This window comes from Cyphomyrmex costatus, unplaced genomic scaffold, assembly GCF_001594065.2.
Source record: "Cyphomyrmex costatus isolate MS0001 unplaced genomic scaffold, Ccosl1.0 scaffold8, whole genome shotgun sequence".
NCBI classification, from domain to species: Eukaryota; Metazoa; Arthropoda; class Insecta; order Hymenoptera; family Formicidae; genus Cyphomyrmex; species Cyphomyrmex costatus.
In genome coordinates this window covers 1818217-1837754 of record NW_017280375.1, presented here as the reverse complement: position 1 = coordinate 1837754, position 19538 = coordinate 1818217, and the positions used below count along the sequence as shown (strand labels likewise).

The window sequence follows — 19538 nt, the reverse complement described above, 5'->3', positions numbered from 1 at the left end:
TCGAAATGTATGTCTGTATTTAAGATTAAAAATTTATATTAAACATATTTAAAATTATTATAGCATTATTCTTATATACAATGATAAATACAGTTTATACTATATTATAATATTTTCTCATATACTATGATAAATACAGACAGTCCAGAGAAAAGTACAAATACCGATTAAAATATTCAGCTTCCTTTGTATCTATTACTAGATAATTTGTAACAGCATAATTGTGTGTATTGTATAAATAAAAATATATCATCTATTTGTTGCTTATGCATGCGTTTTTAATACATTATTAATTGTTTTTATATAGAAATTATTGATAGATAAATCAATCCCTAAAAATTATCATATATCTTTTGTAATCGTTCATTTGCTGAGTTTTCTAAATATTTAGAGATGAGATGATTGTATATCTTACTATTATCGATTAACTAAAAGTATTAAATGTTTTTTTTTTACTAACGAACAATGGGAATAGTATAAAAATAAAATGTTGAAAAAAAACAAATATTTTCTCAGTATAAAGGATGTAATTATTATAAAATAAAAAATTTTTAGAATCATGTCTTTTATATGAGAAATGTAATATTAAATTAACAATCACTAATGATCGGATACTCCTAATGTTACTTAATATTGAGGATACACTATACCATCTGAAACGTATTTTCAATTATGATTTATTTTCGCCAGACAATATACATTAATAAATATTTATTTGATAAATATATGGTAAAATAAAACTACAATCTCATATAGGGATGTAATTTTTATATTTGTTAGAAACTGTATTATTAGTATTTTTTAACTTGCACGGATATTTTATCAGAAGCATACATATGTATATCGTAGTTTCATTTTATTTCTAATTAATATACTAAAATTTATTAATAACTGCTTGAAGATAGTTACACTTTGAGCCAAAACATATCTGAACGAATAAGATTATAATCTGGTAAATTTTCAACAGGACCAACTGCTGTGACCACTGGACAGTGATCGAAAATGTATTTCATGCTAACATTTTGAATATTATATATATATATATAAGATATATTTTCTAAAAATCTTCATAAAAAAGATTTTGTTACAATAAATTACATGTTTACTCTTTTTGTACTAAATATTTATACTTTGATACATCTTACGCACGCACATGCAGAGTGATATAGACATTTAAAAAAGTTTCCTCATAATATCGTCTCTTATGACAATATTTTGATTCTCATACAATAAAAACTACATACATCTATCCTCATTTCGAGTTCATGGAGTGGAATACGGCGATTATAACAAAGCATCTGTCGACCGATATCTTCACAAATGGCAGTAGTTCCGTCCAATTGTAAGAACATGTTGGTTTTCAGAATGTTCTTTGCACGTGCTACATCTTTCTCAGCAATCGACGTACACAATTTCATCCATTGTTCTTGAATATGAGATAACATATCTTTACATTTCATAGGATCACAAACAAAATATATACCCCAGAGTCCTGTATCCTGCAATATTAAAAAACAATGTATTCATTGATTCGATACACATTAATTATTATAATCATGTTTTACATGCAAATTAGTTATTTTAGGCTTGATTTTTTATTTGCTGGTTAATTTATAGTTAAACTTAACCTGATGTTTTATCCAATGTGCTTTATCTATAATGATTTCATAAGTCAAGTCCATTGGATGAAACACCAGGTTCAGTTTATAATCATAAGTTAATTAGCAAATGAAAAACCGGGCCTTATTTAATACATACTTTGTAACATGTGTTAAAACTTTGATAACTGTGGCACAAGCCTTCTTCTGCACAAGCTCTAGCTAAATTACTAGCATTGTTTACACCTCCTCCTTGACTACGATCCCATCCTCCTAGAAGAGTATTCGCGACCATAAGAGGAATGTTGTCTGCCTCAGCCCATCCAGCACCTAAATAAGCATTCACTCGTTATTTCTATAACATGTTACAATTCATTCATAATATTAATTAGTACAATACCTTCAACAGCGATCGCAATATGAGCGAGAGGAATCGAATCATCACGAACTCTTATATCAGAACCAGTATAGCGACTTGCTTTAATATAATCTGGTATAACATCATAGTCCGGTCCTGTCATTTTACCGAAATGCTTATCGGCAAGCTCGATTAATTGATTGTGATCTACACCACCAGCACCAGCCAGTACAAATCTAAAAAAAATAACATTTAATTTTCTAATAATAAATATTAACAACATAAATCAACGAGAATTTTACCTAGGCGGTCCATAATGATTTTTCACATAATTAACAAGATCATCTCGCGAAATACTTTTGATATTTTTAGTAGGTCCCAATATTGTCCGTCCTAAGGATGTACCTTGATATGCAGCAGCATGCAAATGGTCAAATACAACTTCTTGCAAGTTTGTTTCAACTTCCTGCATTTCGCGTAAGATAACACCACGTTCCCTTTCAATTTCATTTTCACCTAGCTTCGAATTTTGTATAATATCACTGAGAATCTCAATAGCTTTTGGCACATCCTGTGACAAGCATTTTGCATAAAAGACTGTTTGTTCTCGACTTGTGTAAGCATTCAGATGTGCTCCCATATTCTCTATTTCTAATTCCAAATCAGTTTGAGATCGTTTAGCAGTTCCCTGTAAACAATAGATTCTAGTATCACTAAAGTTAAACATAAAAATCATATAAATTTTACAGCCTTAATCATAAACATAAGCATTATCAATTTAGTCAATTTTTTTGGAAAAAGCAACAATAAAATTCAAAGAAAAAAGCTAACAAAATATATGTATTAAATAGATGCAAAAATAATATCGATTTTTATTATTTTAACCTTTGGAGTTCTATTCTACAATAAGGATATGTTTAATCATGTTGATGTTATATCATTTTCAATTGCAGATTCTGGTTTGTTAATTTTGCTAGTAATTTTGTTTTCAATGTTAACTGTGTGGTTAATTATCATTATTATTAAATATGAAAAAGAAGGAATTCCGAAAAATTTTTTCTTAATATAAATTCAAACTAGATTTTAAAACAGCAGAAATGAGTCAAAAAATTAATAAAACATTCAGCTAGTAAAATTATAAATAAACGAACGGTATAATGATGTTTAAAAAATTTCATAACAAAGATGTCAGTCTTGAAAATGGAAAGGGAGATCGCCTGTAGTTATTAACAATGACCTTAAAGGCAAGTATTGAAATGGATTTATTAAAAACCACTCAAGAAATTCCACAAGAACTAATCAATCAACAGTTTTTGATCAATCAACAGTTTTTGAACAATCAATAGTTGTTCATTTTAATTGAATCAGGTAAAAAACCGACATTATTGTTGCATCAACCTAATAAAACTGTTATACAAATATATTCCAATAAGGCCTGATTTTTCATTATCTGATTAATTTGTAGTTAAGCTTAACCTGATGTTTTATCCAATGGGCTTCATCTATGGTGATGTCATGAATAAAGCTCATTGGGTGAAACATCAGGTTAAGCTTAACCACAAGTTAATCAGATAATGAAAAATCAGGCCTATAACTATTTTTTAATCTATTTTTATTAAACGTAGAACTTTACATTAATTTTTGAAGATGTTTTACAATCTTATAGTCATTAGTCATTATGTTTTCTTATTCAAAATTTACTCTAGTTTGATCATACATAAATCATAACTCTAAAATTTACACTAAAAACCACAAATATCATTTTTTATTAGTGATATTAGTTAGTTTACCTTGAAAGCCATGTGCTCCATGAAATGAGCAACACCATTGTTTTCATCTGTTTCATATCGACTGCCAGAATCTATCCAAAGACCAACAGTAGCTGTTGCAGCTCCACTATCTTCACTGGCAACTCTCATTCCACTGTCCAAAGTCGTAACTCTCGTAGCTGGTTGATTGATAAGCAATTCTTTCAGAGAAGCAGCAGTTGACTGCCATTGTTTTGGTATCTATAAGAGTATCATTAAGCAAGTCCAAGTAATATAGTTTCCATTAAAAAATATACAACTTATCCAAATTCAATTTACTATAACATACTTATATCTAACTTATCTGACATTATATCTGACTTAAATTACATCTGTCAAAATAAATAAAATGTAAACATGAAAGAGACCAATATTTGACTGTCCATTTCTACTAATGCAGATTAACTTTAATCTCGGTTTAATTTGCTTTTATCTTTTTCCAGATATAAGAATTAGAAAAATAAATTAATTAAATCGAGATTAAAATCAATCTACATTGGTAGAAATAGATATAAATAAGATTATGTACCCGAGGATATGTATTCAAATGCATTTCAAACTTCTTCATTTTATTAAGTTTTAATAATAAAATAACATAAACTACAGTCACACAGTTTTTGAATATTATACATTATAATTAAAATATTTATTTTTTTTTCTTATTACGTAAGAGGAAAGTATGAAATGGACGAATCTCCAATTCAACTTAAACGCAATTATAAATGGATCGATTAGAAAGCCAAAATTGTTATTATAACACAATGACTATACATCGCGTTTTACCTTTACAAGGCTGGTTTTATTGGAATATGGGCGAAGAACACTCTTAATCTTTAGCAAACGCGTAGCCATTTTTCCGATTTAACAAATTGACGGAATAATGCGGAATAGAACCAAACTGGTGAAAGTGAAACTGAAACGTCTGAAACATGAAACACAGAGATTATAGGGTGTCTTCTTAACAAGCGATATGTCGCTTGTTGGAAGGCATCCACGAATGACTGGCATCATGTGTGGATTTGGGTATTTGACGCCAATGTTTGGCGTCAAAACGATTATCATATTGTAATGTTGGCGACATATATTAAGTTGATTATTAAATACATTAGTAATTGTGTTCTTCTGAATTGATATTATATCAAAGAAATGATTATTCACGAACTAACAATAAATTAATATACTTTCAATAACGCGCCAACGCATTGACGTCGCAATGCTCAAATCTGTATGTTTGGTGCCAGCCAATCACGAAGTAGCTAGTCGCAGGATCAAGTTGGCAATTCTCTCGCCAGGTTCTCTAATCTAGTAGTATATATAAAGTCTGTGGTTTCTTCTACGATGTTCTTCACGGACTGACGGACTTGCCATATTCGCCATATTTTACAGATCGAACGAGGTCTTCGGTAACGCCATTTGTGTGCGCGTCACGTTAATATTTCTTGCGCCGTGCATTCAGCAGCATTCAGCGAGCCTTGGAACAATAAATATAGAGCGTTGCGGCATTCCTTGCCATCGTTTATTTGGAGATTGTTGAAAATTAACTCGTACGGACTAAGACGAGGAATCATTGAAGCTGGTAAGATTTATTTAACGTTATGTGTTGAGACTGCTGAGGTATTGGCATACTCGCGCGTCGTGGCTTCATCGAGACATGCGGTCCGAACTACGAATTTTTAATCGAACGAAATACAGCGAACGCATCGCTGGGACGTTCGTTAATCTGCGCTTTACGAAATCATTGCCGTTCTATATAAACCCCATTGCTGTCACAGTTTCATAAAAAGTTGCTGCATTGTATCGACTTCTATTTCTTCTTCTTTTTTTTCTGCACATTTAAGAAAGTAGTGATAAACGAGGAATCTAAATTTAAGTTTTAAAATAAAAGGATATTTTTAGTTCTGTGTTTCAGTAATGTATTTATGATGTATATGATTATTGTAACAAATTTTATAATTCTTTGTTTCTACTAGGTTCAAATATTAAAGGAATTAATTTTCTTAAAAGTAGTAAAAAATATTTATTTAAAAATATTATCTATTAATTTATACATTTCTTTGAAAGTTTGGGAGATTTTTTTTGGAAGTTTATACTCTTCAAAGAAAATTTTGGTTCAGTATGTATTCAGTTTTTAAAATAACATTTGCAATGTACATTCTCAATAACTTTGCTAATTTATTTTGGACACATTTACATCTTTGACTATACAAATATATAAATACTATATAAACATAACTTATTTATTTTTATATATCATATATTAAAATGTACTTGTACATATGTATGAAAAGAGAAACAGTAAAATTAGAATTAATATTTGAAACATTTTAAAATCTTGTTAATTATGTATAAAACAATTATGGAAGCTTTTCAACAAGCGATACAGATGACAAAGTAATCACTTTGTTTTTGTTCAACTCTAGCTATACACACACTGGAGTCTTGGAAATCCCAGTGCAATTTGCTAAATCGAGATTTTTTTCATGTTTCTGAACTTTTCTTTTTCTTTGAACTTATATATCTCAAGACTCTTTAATTCTATCAACTTTTATACATGGACTTGTTCCTTAATTCTTCATTAATTAAAAAAAGAAAATTAATTGAAATATGTCCATTTTTATGGAAGTTACAGTAACAAATATGGATGGGGTCTCAAAAAGACCTGAGTAATTATATCAAGAATACAAAAAAACAATGTGTATAGTTAGAGTTAAGATTAGCAAACAACATGTAATGATTTGTTATACTGTATTATTTGTTGGAAATCTCATTATTTTTACTTATTTGAAATATTCTGTACAAAAATAAAATTTTTGTAATTATTAAAGATATATGTAGAGAAGAATGATTTTGTTTTCTTTTTCAGAAATTGAATAAATGTGCAAATAACATGTACAGCAATAATATCGACCCATGGGAGCCTGGCTATGGGCCAGAAAGAAGAAGTCACAATTCCGATTATGACTACCGCAGTGATTATGGAAACAACAGATCACCAGAATATTCGGAACATCGTGACGTTGATCATCGTGATAGAGATCATCGTAGTCCGGATTACAGAAATCATCGTGGAAGAGACCGAGATCGCGAAAGAGATCGTTCGAGAGATAGGAGAGATCGTAGCAGAGACGATCGTGATCGCAGCTATAGGGATCGCGAAGATCGTTACGGGAGACAAAGAGATAGGGACTCTGTGGAAAGAGACAGGGATAGAGACAGGGACAGGGACAGAGATAGAGACCGTTCCAGACGCGACAGGGATCGGGACAGAGATAGGGATCGTAGGGGGAAACGGGAAGATCGCGATCGCGATCGCGATGACGATCATAGTCGAGAAAGTTTGGACTTCGAACAAGATCATGGTCGTGCCTATAGTTCGTCCATGGAGGGAATCCACTACAAATCGCAATCACCCAACAACACCATAATGATACGTGGGCTCGCTCAGCATATTACTGAAAATGACGTAGGTTGTCAACTTTGTGGCCTATCATAGTGGCCACTCGTGAGCCAGCATTATCGAGCATTTGCTCCATTATTATTATTATTATTATCTGTGTATCACAGGTGCGGCAAGACATCCTCAACTGTGGTCTTATGCCTAAGGATATCAGGTTGATACGGAAAAAAGATACAGGTAACTATTACATTGTATTAAAAATCAACATCCTTGTAATATCATTATTACGCATCCTAATTTAATTGCTATTTGTAATATTATTCGTATCGTTAGATTTATACAACCTTTGGTGTTTACCAAATTGTAAATGAAACAAAAAAATTGTATTGTACAGATTTACAAGAGTTTCTTACAAATTGCTACTTGTTAGAGTTTTAAGTTTATCATATTTCTTGATATCATTTGTATATATTTCCCAAAATATTGGGAAATATGTACAAGTGATATGAAGAAATTTAGCTATTTTATTAATTATTAATTATAAGAGGTAAGTATAGAGAAGTATGGGAGAGGAATTTGCAAAAAAAGATCATTAAGCTATTAAGATCACTTGAAATAACTCAATAAAAGCTTTATTAAATTTTCTTAATACAATCTAAAAAGATATTTAAAAAAAGATCTTGCATTTTACATTTGAATGATAGATTCGCGATTGTTTCAGAAGTAGGGGTAATATAATTTACATTTATAATAGTTGAAACATATAACAATTCTTCAGTTAGGATACTCTTATTACATATGGAGACATTATTTTAATAATATAGCTTCTTTTTTTTCTCTTGTAACATGAAGTTTCAAAAAAACTTGAAAAATATTTTAAAGTATAATAAAAAAATAATATATATGCACATATCAACTTTTTGTTAATTGATGTTTTAAAAAATTAAGTTTTTTTTCACTGCTTGTTGAATTTTTCTTGCTTTTAAAACTTCAGATTACAAGTGAAAATAAAATGATATTGTAAATTATTAAAATGATGTCTTACATTAATCTATAAATTGAACTGCTACTACAAATTGTAAACAGTATATGGTTAATATACGTCTGGGTTCGGTTACTATTGTCGGCGTTTTTTTTTTTAATTCGCAAAAAGTCTTTACGTCGTGCTTGTCTGTTTGCGTAGAAGGGTAAAAGAAGGCTAAGAAATTTTTGTCTCGGTCAGACAAAGACTCGGCGTTTAAAAAAAAAAAAGAAAAAATCTCGTAAAAATTATATACTATCCCGTACATATCGGTGAACTGCGGTCTCTCGCACAAAATTCGTTCTACTGAAATTTAGGTAAATGGAAAATGAAAGCAAGCGACGAAGCGAAGAGACACTTCGTTTGAAACTCAGTCTGTCAATGGTCGGTGCTGATTGCCTGCCCTCTCAGAGTAGAGAAACCCAGGCAAAAACGTCGATTAACTCTGGATATGTGTGTATTTGCTCTGTATAGGTGCTTCGCGAGGTTTCGCATTCGTCGAGTTTAACGCGACTCAGGAGGCCGCACGATGGATGGAGATGAAACAGGTAGAAAGAAGTTCGGTCCAGATACCCAACCGATGCGTTGTTGCACGCGTGCCACCGACTGCCCCGTGGCGGCAAGGCACGGTAACGCAGCCCTCTGGCCCTCCCCGTGGCCACGGCTGTGCACCTATAAAAAACTATTTCAATCTACCGTATTTAATTATTTATCTAGGAATCCCCACATATTTTGCAGACTTTTTCTTAAACTCGCTCGCAATACTCGCGCAATTTGGATTTAGTTTGCGTTTGTCATTCCGTCGGCGTCGCGTGCTTTTACATATCTAAAATTCACGGATTAACTGTAAAGGCCGGAGGAGGGTCATTCCAGTCGTTTTTTATATACCGTTTTGATTGCATATTTTCTGTTCGGCACGTTACTTATTTCGAATTACGATTTTTGCTACTCGCGTAATTCGCTTTTTATTGTACTATTTATATCTTTGCTTCTTCTATTTTGCTTAGTTCTTAATGCAATTACTTGCGACGTTCAAAGTCTCTATGGAAATTTATGCAGAAAAGAATTTTTTATTCGTACATGAAAATTTATTACGCGCAAGCAATTCACGTATTGCTTGCCTGCACTTTCTTGTTTAAAATTTAAATTATCTACATAAAATCGCGCATGAACAAGTCAGTCTGCAAGCGGTGTGGAATGGCCCATGTTAATAAGCCCATGAGGCTTTGTTCGCTGTTTGAGACAGAAAGCTATGAAGTAGAAAACTATAATTTCGTCAACCAAGAAGAAAGTTTACGGGAAAGAAAAGAGGCCTTAGGAAGACGTTGGACGGGATAACACTGAAATTCTCTGTTTCAGGGAGTGCTGATGCTGCAGGATCAATATCGTGCACTGATGCAGTACAGTATACCGAAAGAATGTCATGTGGATAAACCGCCAGCGAAGAATACGCAAGATTGGCATTGCGTTAAGGTTCGTATCACAAATTTGCTCTTTCATAGAATACGTTCATAAATAATTCATTACTGTTTTATATTTGTTTTGTACAGTGTGGAGCACACAATTTCAAACGACGTGAAACTTGCTTCAAGTGTTCTGCCTCACGAGCAGAGAGCGAAGAAGGCGGGGAAGGTAGCGACGAAATCAGCCCGCATCCCACAAACACTGTACTTTTACGAGGACTAGATGTATTAACGACTGAGGATTCGGTTCTGCAAGCGATGAAGAATTTGTCATCGATGCCAATACGTAGTATTCGCATTGGTCGCGATTCTCTCACGAACACGTCTAGGGGAGTATGCTACCTGGAGATGGGCAATGTAGTAGATGCCATGTATTTGCATACCGCGCTCACAAAACAAGGACTAGTGGTTGACGGCAGAAAGGTGGAGATAACATACTGTAAACTTCATCAAATTAATAATGCCAACGCGTGGAAGTCAAACGACACTCAGCCACAGAGATATACCTTGGACGACGTCGCTCAATTGGCTGAATATAGTGCCAACTTGTATGCCAAAACGCCTGCGCAGAAGGCTCATTACCTTCAGTATTACACACAATACTATCAAAATCAAATAATGCAAGGTTCGGCGATTACATTGCCATCCCTGAATCAAACGGATCGAGTGAACGCGGCCGCAGCGGTAGCGCAATCCGCTATACAACAATTGCAGGCATCCAGAAAGCTAGGAGGTGAAACCGACGACGTGAAAGGACGACCAACTCCTACAGCACCTTCCAGTACAGTATTAGCAAGTGGAAGAGTTCCTGCACACTCCAGCGATGGAAAAATATATTGTGAGTTTTCATAGAATACGCTTTTTAAATCTATCTTGGATAAACTGAATTTTTTTTAATTTTCTATATTTATTTATTATTTTTGTAGCTGTACCGGATGTCAGCACTTATCATTATGACGAATCATCTGGCTACTATTACGATCCTAGTACGGGATTATATTACGACCCAAACTCACAATATTATTATAACAGTCATACGCAACAGTTTCTCTATTGGGACGCCGAATCATTCTCTTATCAACCAGCTAAGGTAATTAAAATAGAATCTCGTAAAAGGACATTAAATCAATTCGTTTAAAGATATCACGACGAATATTTTCATATCATTTACAGACTACTGCAAGTACAACGCAAGGAGTTACAAGCACGATAACAGCAACGGCAAGTAGTACAGATTCCGCCAACACTATCAGCAATCAAGCTACGACTTTGTTAGCCGGTAATGCAGCTCAGGAAGCATCGAAAGAGGACGAGAACAAAAAGAAGGATAGCAAACAGGACAAAGTAAAAGTAGCGAAGAAGATAGCAAAAGACATGGAACGTTGGGCAAAGACTTTAAATCAGAAAAAGGAGAACGCCAAAAGTAATTGGAATTCTGAGTTTGCCGGTATGGATGGCAATCAAGGTATCGGAAGTGGTGCGGCAGACGCGGGGTATGCTATTCTGGAAAAGAAAACTATCGCAAATCCTTATCACGAGGATGAAGATCAAAGCGGTAATGGATTGGTAGCTGCTTACGGAGGCGGTAGCGATACAGAGGAGGAGATAGAAGACGTGCAACAGGAAGAAAGACAACATACGGATTGGAGTAAGCTGGCATGTTTACTCTGCAAACGACAATTCCCAAGTAAGGAGGGGTTGCTCCGTCATCAACAGTTGTCCGATCTTCATAAACAAAATCTTGAAAACTGGTATCAAGTACGTGGTCTGGATCCCAACGATCCACAGCAGAGAAATAATAAATACAGAGACCGTGCCAAGGAAAGAAGGGCCAAATATGGTGAACCCGAACCACCGCAGCCCAACAAATTGAAGGAAAAATATTTAAAGACTAAGGTGGAGGAGATGTCGGTATCTTATGAGGAGCCTACACGAGCCGGTATCGGGTCCGATAACGTTGGCAATAAATTACTGCAAAAGATGGGCTGGAGCGAAGGAATGGGTTTAGGAAAATCTAATCAAGGTCGAACGAGTATTATTGAAGCAGAGAGGCGCGTCCCTACGGCCGGCTTAGGAGCAAAAACTTCGTCGTATAGTGCACTACCGGGCGATACCTACAAGGATTGCGTAAAAAAGATGATGTACGCACGATATCAAGAACTATCTGACACGTAATACGTAGGATATGATTAAGATAGGTTTTATATATACACATACACAACACACAAGTTCTTGGTACTCCATTTTCCATAGACACATAATTACACATTCGTATTGTTATCATTCGAATAATGTAATAGCAATTTACTGTAACTGCACAGTGATAGCCAATTCTTTGGGACTGTTGCGTGCGCCATGCAATACGCATTTTATATATCCTCGTGTAAAGTCCCGTTTTCGTGATGATTTAACGAGTATTTTCTCTTTATAGATAATAAATTTTTTTCTTATAATATATACGGTAAACGAAAAAATAGTATGTTGTCAAAATACATAATATACATACTTTATTTATGTAACAGCCGTGTTACTCGTAAACTAAAAAAATATTCTTTCAAGGATGCATTCTCTGCACGAGATCACTATCGAGATAAATATAATTACCTTATCATTGTGCAATGCAATAATTGTGTCCACAAATAAATTATGTAATTAAATAGTAGTAAAAAAGTTCGCGACAAACGAATACGATCTTGTTAAAAGTTTTTTTTTTTTTTTTTCAAATTGTATGCATTTAGCAAAATTAATTATTTATAACATAAAAAAATTTAATGATTTAACAAGTTATATAAAGTTGTATTAAAAATAAATATCACTACGAATATTACATTATGCATTATGCAGAAATATATAAACTATATTATGTCTTGCTTCAATTTCATGTTTCTGTTTAAAAAAAATACGTGATCATTACGTACGATTCGATATATTTGAATTTATATATATATATATATTTTGGCGCATATTTTATATTTATTGTATTACAACGAAGTCTGAAGAGTTCTGACCCAATCAAATTGGATATGAAGATACTGCAGTTTTTGCTTATTCTCATACACGTATATACATTTATTTTTTCTTATTACAATTTTTGTCATATTTTGAAGGTAATGCATTATAATCACTGTATACATTTCTAATAGCATTGTTATAATTTACTGTTATTTTTCTAAAATTATTGTGCTATATATTCATATATTAAATAAATTAGAAAAAATTAATAACTACTCGCAGCGCTATTTTATTTGCATATTGAGAACGTGTGAACTTTTTTGTAACAGATTAAACTTTATAAACTTACCTGTCTTATTTATCTTCTATAACATCCTAAAATTCTTATACTTGATCCAAAAATTATTTATATATCAAATATTGTATTAGTAATGAGAGAGAGAGACAGAGAATACATGATTATTAAATCTAATCAGAGATTTTACAAAAAAAAATAACTCGATTCAACGCTTAAAAAAACGATTATCTATAGTACATTGTGTAACGCGTGGGGGCTAGTGTTATGGCGCGAAAGCACGAGCGAAGCGAGTGCGTTATTCGCACCCGTCCCGCGCTATATACACTATACCCCCACTAGTTATTCATAATATTTTATATCACGCGGTTCGCGTGACATAAAAAATATAAATGTACATAATTAAGTATATTACAATATACTTAAATGTATGTATGTAATTGTTACATATATAATGATTTTTCTAAATCAGATCAATTTAAATTCTTATCGGATACTTTTAGGACTGTTAAAAATTTTGTATACGAGAATATATATTAGATATACATATATATTTATGATATATGAAAATTATATCTCCAAAAACATTTTAAAATTTGTTTCCTTTATATCTGAAATATAGTAAAAAATTAAAAATTTTGTATTACATTTTTAAATATATTTAAAAGTGTATTATTTTAAATATTCATACAGTAGGGTGTATGTATGTTTATATAATTTTACTTTATTTTTCTACAATCGAACATTTTCCATTGTCATGTCTTTCACTTAATTAATGTATTTACTATTTATATATTCATTTAATTAATTAAATTGTTTTAGATGATATTTTAGATGTATTATAACTTAATACAATTAGGAGTAGGGAAATGCTTTATTCGATCTGAGTTAAATCATGATATTTCAACGTGGACTTTCTAATATACACATCCAATTCTGCAAACTACGTACCAATTTAATTTTTAGTTTTGAAACGTAATTCTAAAGTATACTTAAATCACTAATATTGCTCTGTTATGATTTTTTTGTATATTCAGAGATACAAAATACTCAAAATATAAATTTCTATACTCTGTTTATGAATAATTTATAAACATTTAGATATATATAATAAGTTGGTATCAAGCATTAGAGACTGAATAATGTAGAAAGTTCTTCTAATTATTCATTCATATTTAACACTTTATGTCACGAATTTTTGTACAAGACCAATTTTTTGAAACTTAATGTATCCGGGAATTTTTTGGATTACTGATTATGAATCAAAAGTTAATTTTTTTAATTTAATTGCCGTTTCAATGACGGACCAATAATTCAAATAATTTTTAATAAAATATTTAGTATTTCATTATGTACAAAAATAAATTATTTAGTAAAAAAAGATTTTAATAATCTTCAGACTCTCAAATGCAGTGACAACATATATAGAAACTAAATTTTAAACAGTTTTAAAATAATAAAAACTATTTTTTTCGTTTTTGGTCCGTCATACGGTTTCACTATTTTTTATTTTGAAATAAAGTTTTGATCACAGATTAGGATTCAGTAAACCAAAAAACCCCTAAAACATTATAAAAAATATTTAAACTATCTATTTAGATTTACAGTAAATATCAATATTTCCATATTTCTCCAAAATTATCAATTATAATAATAAAAAACGTATGGAAAAAATTGATAAAATTCTGAAAAATAGTTTAAAATGTCTTAATTAAGTATCTAATTGCTATTTTGATATTGATAATAATTTCAAAATATATTTAAAAAATAATTTTAATAAAATAACATAAATTTTGACTATATATATACATATATATACTTATTTAGTTACAGCAATTAAGCAAATAAAAATTAATGGTTATATTTTTTTAACACTTATTCATGTTTTAGGGACTCTACAAAAATATAAAAACTGGGTACTTAATGTCAAGAAATTCATCAAAATAATTAAAAATTAAGTGGAAAAAGGTGGGATTCTGAGACTTCTGTGACGCAGAGTTAAATTATATACATAATAGTATATACATATATATGCATATATACATATATATTATATATTAAACACACACATACATATGCAAATCGCATCTTACATTAAAATTACACAAGAAAAAAATTTATATCTAAAGTAGAAGTAGGAACAATCTCAGTACGAAAAATACTGTGCACTCTATTATAAGTTACAACAAAAAGACCAGAATCTCTCTTTGGATCAGAGGTATTATTGATCAAAGATTACAATAACATACTTTCTATGTATGTGAAAATTTGTACCATTAAATAGCTGCAACTCTTTTACATAGTAAATATCACAAAAATATAAAATTAAGTGATGTAATGTATAGTGACAGTACATTTAAATATTATATGTTTAAATGGCATTGTTCTTTCTTATGAGCTTTTAATGAGCTAAAGAAATATATCTGATGATTACAGTCTTTAACTCTTATCAATAATATAATATGTTATTACATATTTCTTTTACATCTTTGTACAATCTGTTAATTAATTATTATTATTGTTGTCATCATTATGTGCTACCAATATTATTGAAAAAACATTAATCTCATATACAAGGGAATATTTGTTGCAAGTTCAATTGTTCAAACTCTTAACACACAAAAATGGAATATTATTTCAATCATTAAAAAATATTCTAGTAAGTAATCATAATGCTCTATCACATGTTAAAACAATTATATACATTTTGTTGAATACTTTAAAGGGGATCGGCAAAATATTTTTTAGGAAATTGGGCGCTCGCGGATGCTAAACTGTTGTGCATGCCTACAATCAACTTCGGGTAAGTTTTTTTAATTTATCGATTGATTATAATTACGCATTATATGCGCAAATGTAATTTTATTCCGTAAATGTTGCGTTTATGAATTGATCAAATGCGATTGATCAATCAATAAATTAATTATTGATTGATCAATAATAAATTAAAAAACTCGCCCTTTATCTATAACTCAGGAGCGTATTCTATTTTTCTTTATTTTGTACTTTAGAATGAAATTTTATATTTCATACTTTTTTACTACAAAAATAGCATCGCGCATACATATGAACGTTATAGTTTTGAGTCTTGAATACTAAATTCTTTAGAAGTTTAGTTAAACTGTTATTGATATATATATATAATCAATCTCGGCAGTGCCAATATTACTTTTCAATTTAGAAGAATAGTCTTATCTCAGCAAAAAAGATTTTTAAATATCGCAAATAAATATTCTGCTGAAAGCGTAAATTTTTCTAATTATTTTTTAATTATCATATTGTTTTCTATATATATATATATATAATAAACAGAAATTATACAAGAAAAAGACAATGTATATATCTATAAATATATTTAATATAATTATATTTTTGTATACTTCATTATATAATTTTTTTTACTGAGATACCAGATAAAAGATACGGGTTCTTTGAAAGGTAGATGAAAATAGCAACTAAATATATAAGTACGTGTCCTTTCTTTGTGTACATATCTCGTCCACCTATGTTTTAGAGACCTGTATCTTTCACGTGTGACACTCATTATTTCTCCCTATATCACTTATTGCCCAAGACGTTCAATTTATTGCCCGCGAGCAGTGCCCACCTGCCAATCCCTATCTCTAATTTACTTTGTATAAGATAAAACTTTTTAATATTAAAAAATATGTAATGCGCTATAATAACTTATATGATTAGCAGTAATATCTTTAAAAAAGATATATATATATATATATCGTAATATTAAATAATATCTTGTGAATTACACATCAGCTAAAATCCAAGAATATAATGGTCGCAATTGATGATTTAATACTCTGTATTCCAGGTTGCTCAATCCATCAGTGTCGTATCTTCGAGCACCATTTTCCAAATTTTCAAATCTCGTAGTACTGGGAGATTCCTTCTTATGCGTCAGCATATAATACTGTGCTACATTAGGTCCGAAGCGTGTAATCTGTAAAACAAAGCCAATTATATTACTTGAATTACTTGAAAAAATAAGCACATTGACACTGATTTAAGTTAACCAAACCTGGAAACCCCTGGATTGTAAACGACTGTAGAAATCATCATCTTCTCCACCCCAACCGTAGAACACATTGGAAAATCCATTTACTCTTTCAAATTGCTTCCTCGTCAACGCTATCGCACCTCCAAACAGGCCAGTATAAGGTAGGTTGTATCGAAAAGTATTTACACTGGAGCTCATATGCCTGGGCATTTTGGTGCATGCGTAGATATTGTTCGGATTCTGCGGTATCAAGTCTATATCTTGGAAAATAAAACAATGGAAATCGTTGATCTTGGTAGCCTCGGCGTATCCAACGTTGAAGAGCTTAGCGCGATTGAACTCGCGCATCGGACTCTGCTCGATTACGAATATCCGATAGTCCAGATTCTGCGACTGCAAGAAGGGATGTATGTAATTCATAAAAATGGCAAGCTGACTCTGCCGATTGCGATAAGGTAGTATAATAGCCACGTTGAAGAGGGGATGGCAATTAAGTGGCTTCCACTGGCCGCCCGGTAAAATACCGAGCCGCCGGGCCATTACCACTGGATCCTCCCTGGGATGTTCCTCTGGATAAAACAGTTGGGAGGATCGTCCATCGCTGACGGAGATTACGCAGGAGTTGTCTCTCGGTGGATACGATCTCTCCATCTCGTCATAGATGTTTTCCGTCTTGATAAAGGTGTAGTGAGAAGCGAATCGCGCCGGATGAAGACAATAGCACAGGAGCGTGAATGTCACGGTGTAGCATAGCGCGCGCAAGTAATTCAGGAAAACTATCTTCAAAGTACTGATAAAGTTCTTCATACTGAAAAACTTCATACTAACCTATATACGCGGTATACCGCCGATAAACATACCAATCGAAGGAAGTGAGTCTCGGACAAGTTGCGATATTTGCGCCGTAATCTTTGACTGATTTATCGAACGGGCATTTTCGCGCGCGTGCCCGCCGACGACGCTGTCAGAAGTGCAAAATTTACATCTTTTTCGCAGAATCACCTGCAGCAGAGCAGAGCAAAGGTGACAATTGCAGACGACATTCTTCCTTTGTTCCTTTATATGGCCGACGTTTCCGACTTGATACGGAGTCAGAAATGTCCAGTAACATATATAAGACACCTCCAATCCTTCAACTTTCGACAGATTTGTATAAAATTAGATAAAATTAAATGCATAAGTTAAACCCAGCGGACACTTCCAAAAATTAAAGATAATGCAATACTTGACCGAAGCAAGAACACACCCCGGCTGAGCCGTCAAATGAGATTCTGTTGCAGACGACAGAGACGAGAGACGAGCTGGAGAACGATGAGATGCGCAGTCGCAAATATTAGTTTAAATTTAAAGATTTTAAGTCCTCTTTTCGATAATACTTAATAATATCTGTTCAATAACAAAAAAATTACTTTTTTTTTTTTCAAAAAATTGTACTTGTAGATATCGTAGATTTACTTAGAACAAGTTTTTGTTTTATTATTTAAAAAATGTTGAATATGATAAAAAACATTTTTTGCCCGTTTTACTCCAATTTACTTAAAATTCTGACGAGCTACGCAATTCTGCCGATGACATTATGTTTAAAGTAAAAAAATCTTTGGAATATGTATTATTATGGCATTTTAGAGAGAATTTTGATGTTGAACGTTGATATACGTGTAATAATGAATGCAGGATGCTGAAGCGAGAGAATTGCAATTGAATATATATATATTACAAATTAATTGGAATACTTATATTGCAAGTTACTTCTATAAAAGTTAGATATAAAACAATTAATACCTTTCATTTCAAAAGTTTTTCATGCATGAATATATATAAATAAACATACATATAACATACAGTAAATATACATAAATATAAAACATTTTATATTTATGTACTTATATATATAATATATAAAACATATGTACTTATATTCTATATGAAATATCTGTACACATTCATATACTTCCTTTTTTCTTTTGTAAAATTTATAGTTTAATATATTTTAAAAATAATAATAATGTGAAAAAACGCAAAAAATATTTAAAAGGACAATTTTTGTGTATTTTTGTTTTAGAAAAAGTTTGGAGAAATGTAAAAAAATTGCTCATATCAACTAATTATATAGCAGAAGACACGCGGTAGTATTCCGGCATTAAGCAAGCGCAGCGACATAAAAGTATGCACAATTATATACATGAGCATTTTTTTTTATTTCTCTAAACTTGATTTTTTGTATAAGAAACAATGTAAAAATGATCCTTTTAATAATTTTTGACATTTTGTCATTATTGCTATTGTTTTTACTATACTAAACAGTAATTTTACCAAAGAAGGATATATGGACACGTATCGACATATTTCATATCTTTCATATATATAATTATATCATATATATATTATATACATGTTTATTTATTTACATTCGTATATAAAAAACAGGGTAAATATAGACGTAGTTAAAAAAATACTAATAAGATGTAAAGATAAATAGAATTCATTAGTTAACACTTTATTTAAACCTCTGTTAATTATTAACGTTGTGATAAAATAACAAGATTTAATTTTAAATGTAGTTAGAACACAACGGATAAACAGGATAAATAAATATATATTTAGACATCCTTAAACGAGATGTATGTAAGA

General features: G+C 31.4%; 3 protein-coding genes across 3 annotated transcripts; 1 reads left to right on the top strand and 2 right to left on the bottom strand.

Annotated features, from left to right (window-relative positions):
* Positions 1–644: 644 nt before the first annotated feature.
* UQCR-C1 (Ubiquinol-cytochrome c reductase core protein 1) lies at positions 645–4671 on the bottom strand. The gene is made up of 7 exons (XM_018549166.1): positions 4548–4671; positions 3747–3965; positions 2259–2644; positions 1999–2192; positions 1759–1928; positions 1245–1499; positions 645–653 (listed from the first exon to the last, which is right to left on the bottom strand). Exons 1-7 carry the CDS (start codon positions 4614–4616, stop codon positions 645–647), a joined length of 1302 nt encoding a protein of 433 aa, XP_018404668.1. The 5' UTR covers positions 4617–4671.
* Positions 4672–5155: 484 nt separating this feature from the next.
* LOC108781369 (RNA-binding protein 5) lies at positions 5156–12318 on the top strand. Its single transcript, XM_018549324.1, has 8 exons — positions 5156–5340; positions 6628–7227; positions 7329–7398; positions 8657–8730; positions 9542–9655; positions 9733–10483; positions 10572–10735; positions 10819–12318. The coding sequence occupies exons 2-8, from the start codon at positions 6652–6654 to the stop codon at positions 11818–11820; spliced, it is 2751 nt and encodes a 916-aa protein (XP_018404826.1). The 5' UTR covers positions 5156–5340; positions 6628–6651; the 3' UTR covers positions 11821–12318.
* Positions 12319–16370: 4052 nt separating this feature from the next.
* On the bottom strand, positions 16371–17869 carry LOC108781326 (beta-1,4-N-acetylgalactosaminyltransferase bre-4). Its single transcript, XM_018549264.1, has 2 exons — positions 16929–17869; positions 16371–16850 (listed from the first exon to the last, which is right to left on the bottom strand). Exons 1-2 carry the CDS (start codon positions 17727–17729, stop codon positions 16656–16658), a joined length of 996 nt encoding a protein of 331 aa, XP_018404766.1. The 5' UTR covers positions 17730–17869; the 3' UTR covers positions 16371–16655.
* Between the last annotated feature and the right edge of the window lie 1669 nt (positions 17870–19538).

What these genes read in the sequence shown, in the direction of transcription:
- UQCR-C1 (XM_018549166.1), bottom strand. Translation starts at nt 4,616, where the DNA reads ATGGCTACGCGTTTGCTAAAGATTAAGAGTGTTCTTCGCCCATATTCC. An exon ending in ATAAAACCAGCCTTGTAAAG is followed by an intron (nt 3,966 to 4,547) that starts GTAAAACGCGAT and finishes ATACTCTTATAG; the next exon opens with ATACCAAAACAATGGCAGTC. An exon ending in GTTTTAACACATGTTACAAA is followed by an intron (nt 1,500 to 1,758) that starts GTATGTATTAAA and finishes TTAATATTGCAG; the next exon opens with GATACAGGACTCTGGGGTAT.
- LOC108781369 (XM_018549324.1), top strand. Translation starts at nt 6,652, where the DNA reads ATGTACAGCAATAATATCGACCCATGGGAGCCTGGCTATGGGCCAGAA. An exon ending in GATGGATGGAGATGAAACAG is followed by an intron (nt 8,731 to 9,541) that starts GTAGAAAGAAGT and finishes TCTCTGTTTCAG; the next exon opens with GGAGTGCTGATGCTGCAGGA. An exon ending in TCTCTTATCAACCAGCTAAG is followed by an intron (nt 10,736 to 10,818) that starts GTAATTAAAATA and finishes TATCATTTACAG; the next exon opens with ACTACTGCAAGTACAACGCA.
- LOC108781326 (XM_018549264.1), bottom strand. Translation starts at nt 17,729, where the DNA reads ATGAAGTTTTTCAGTATGAAGAACTTTATCAGTACTTTGAAGATAGTT. An exon ending in TACAATCCAGGGGTTTCCAG is followed by an intron (nt 16,851 to 16,928) that starts GTTTGGTTAACT and finishes TTTGTTTTACAG; the next exon opens with ATTACACGCTTCGGACCTAA.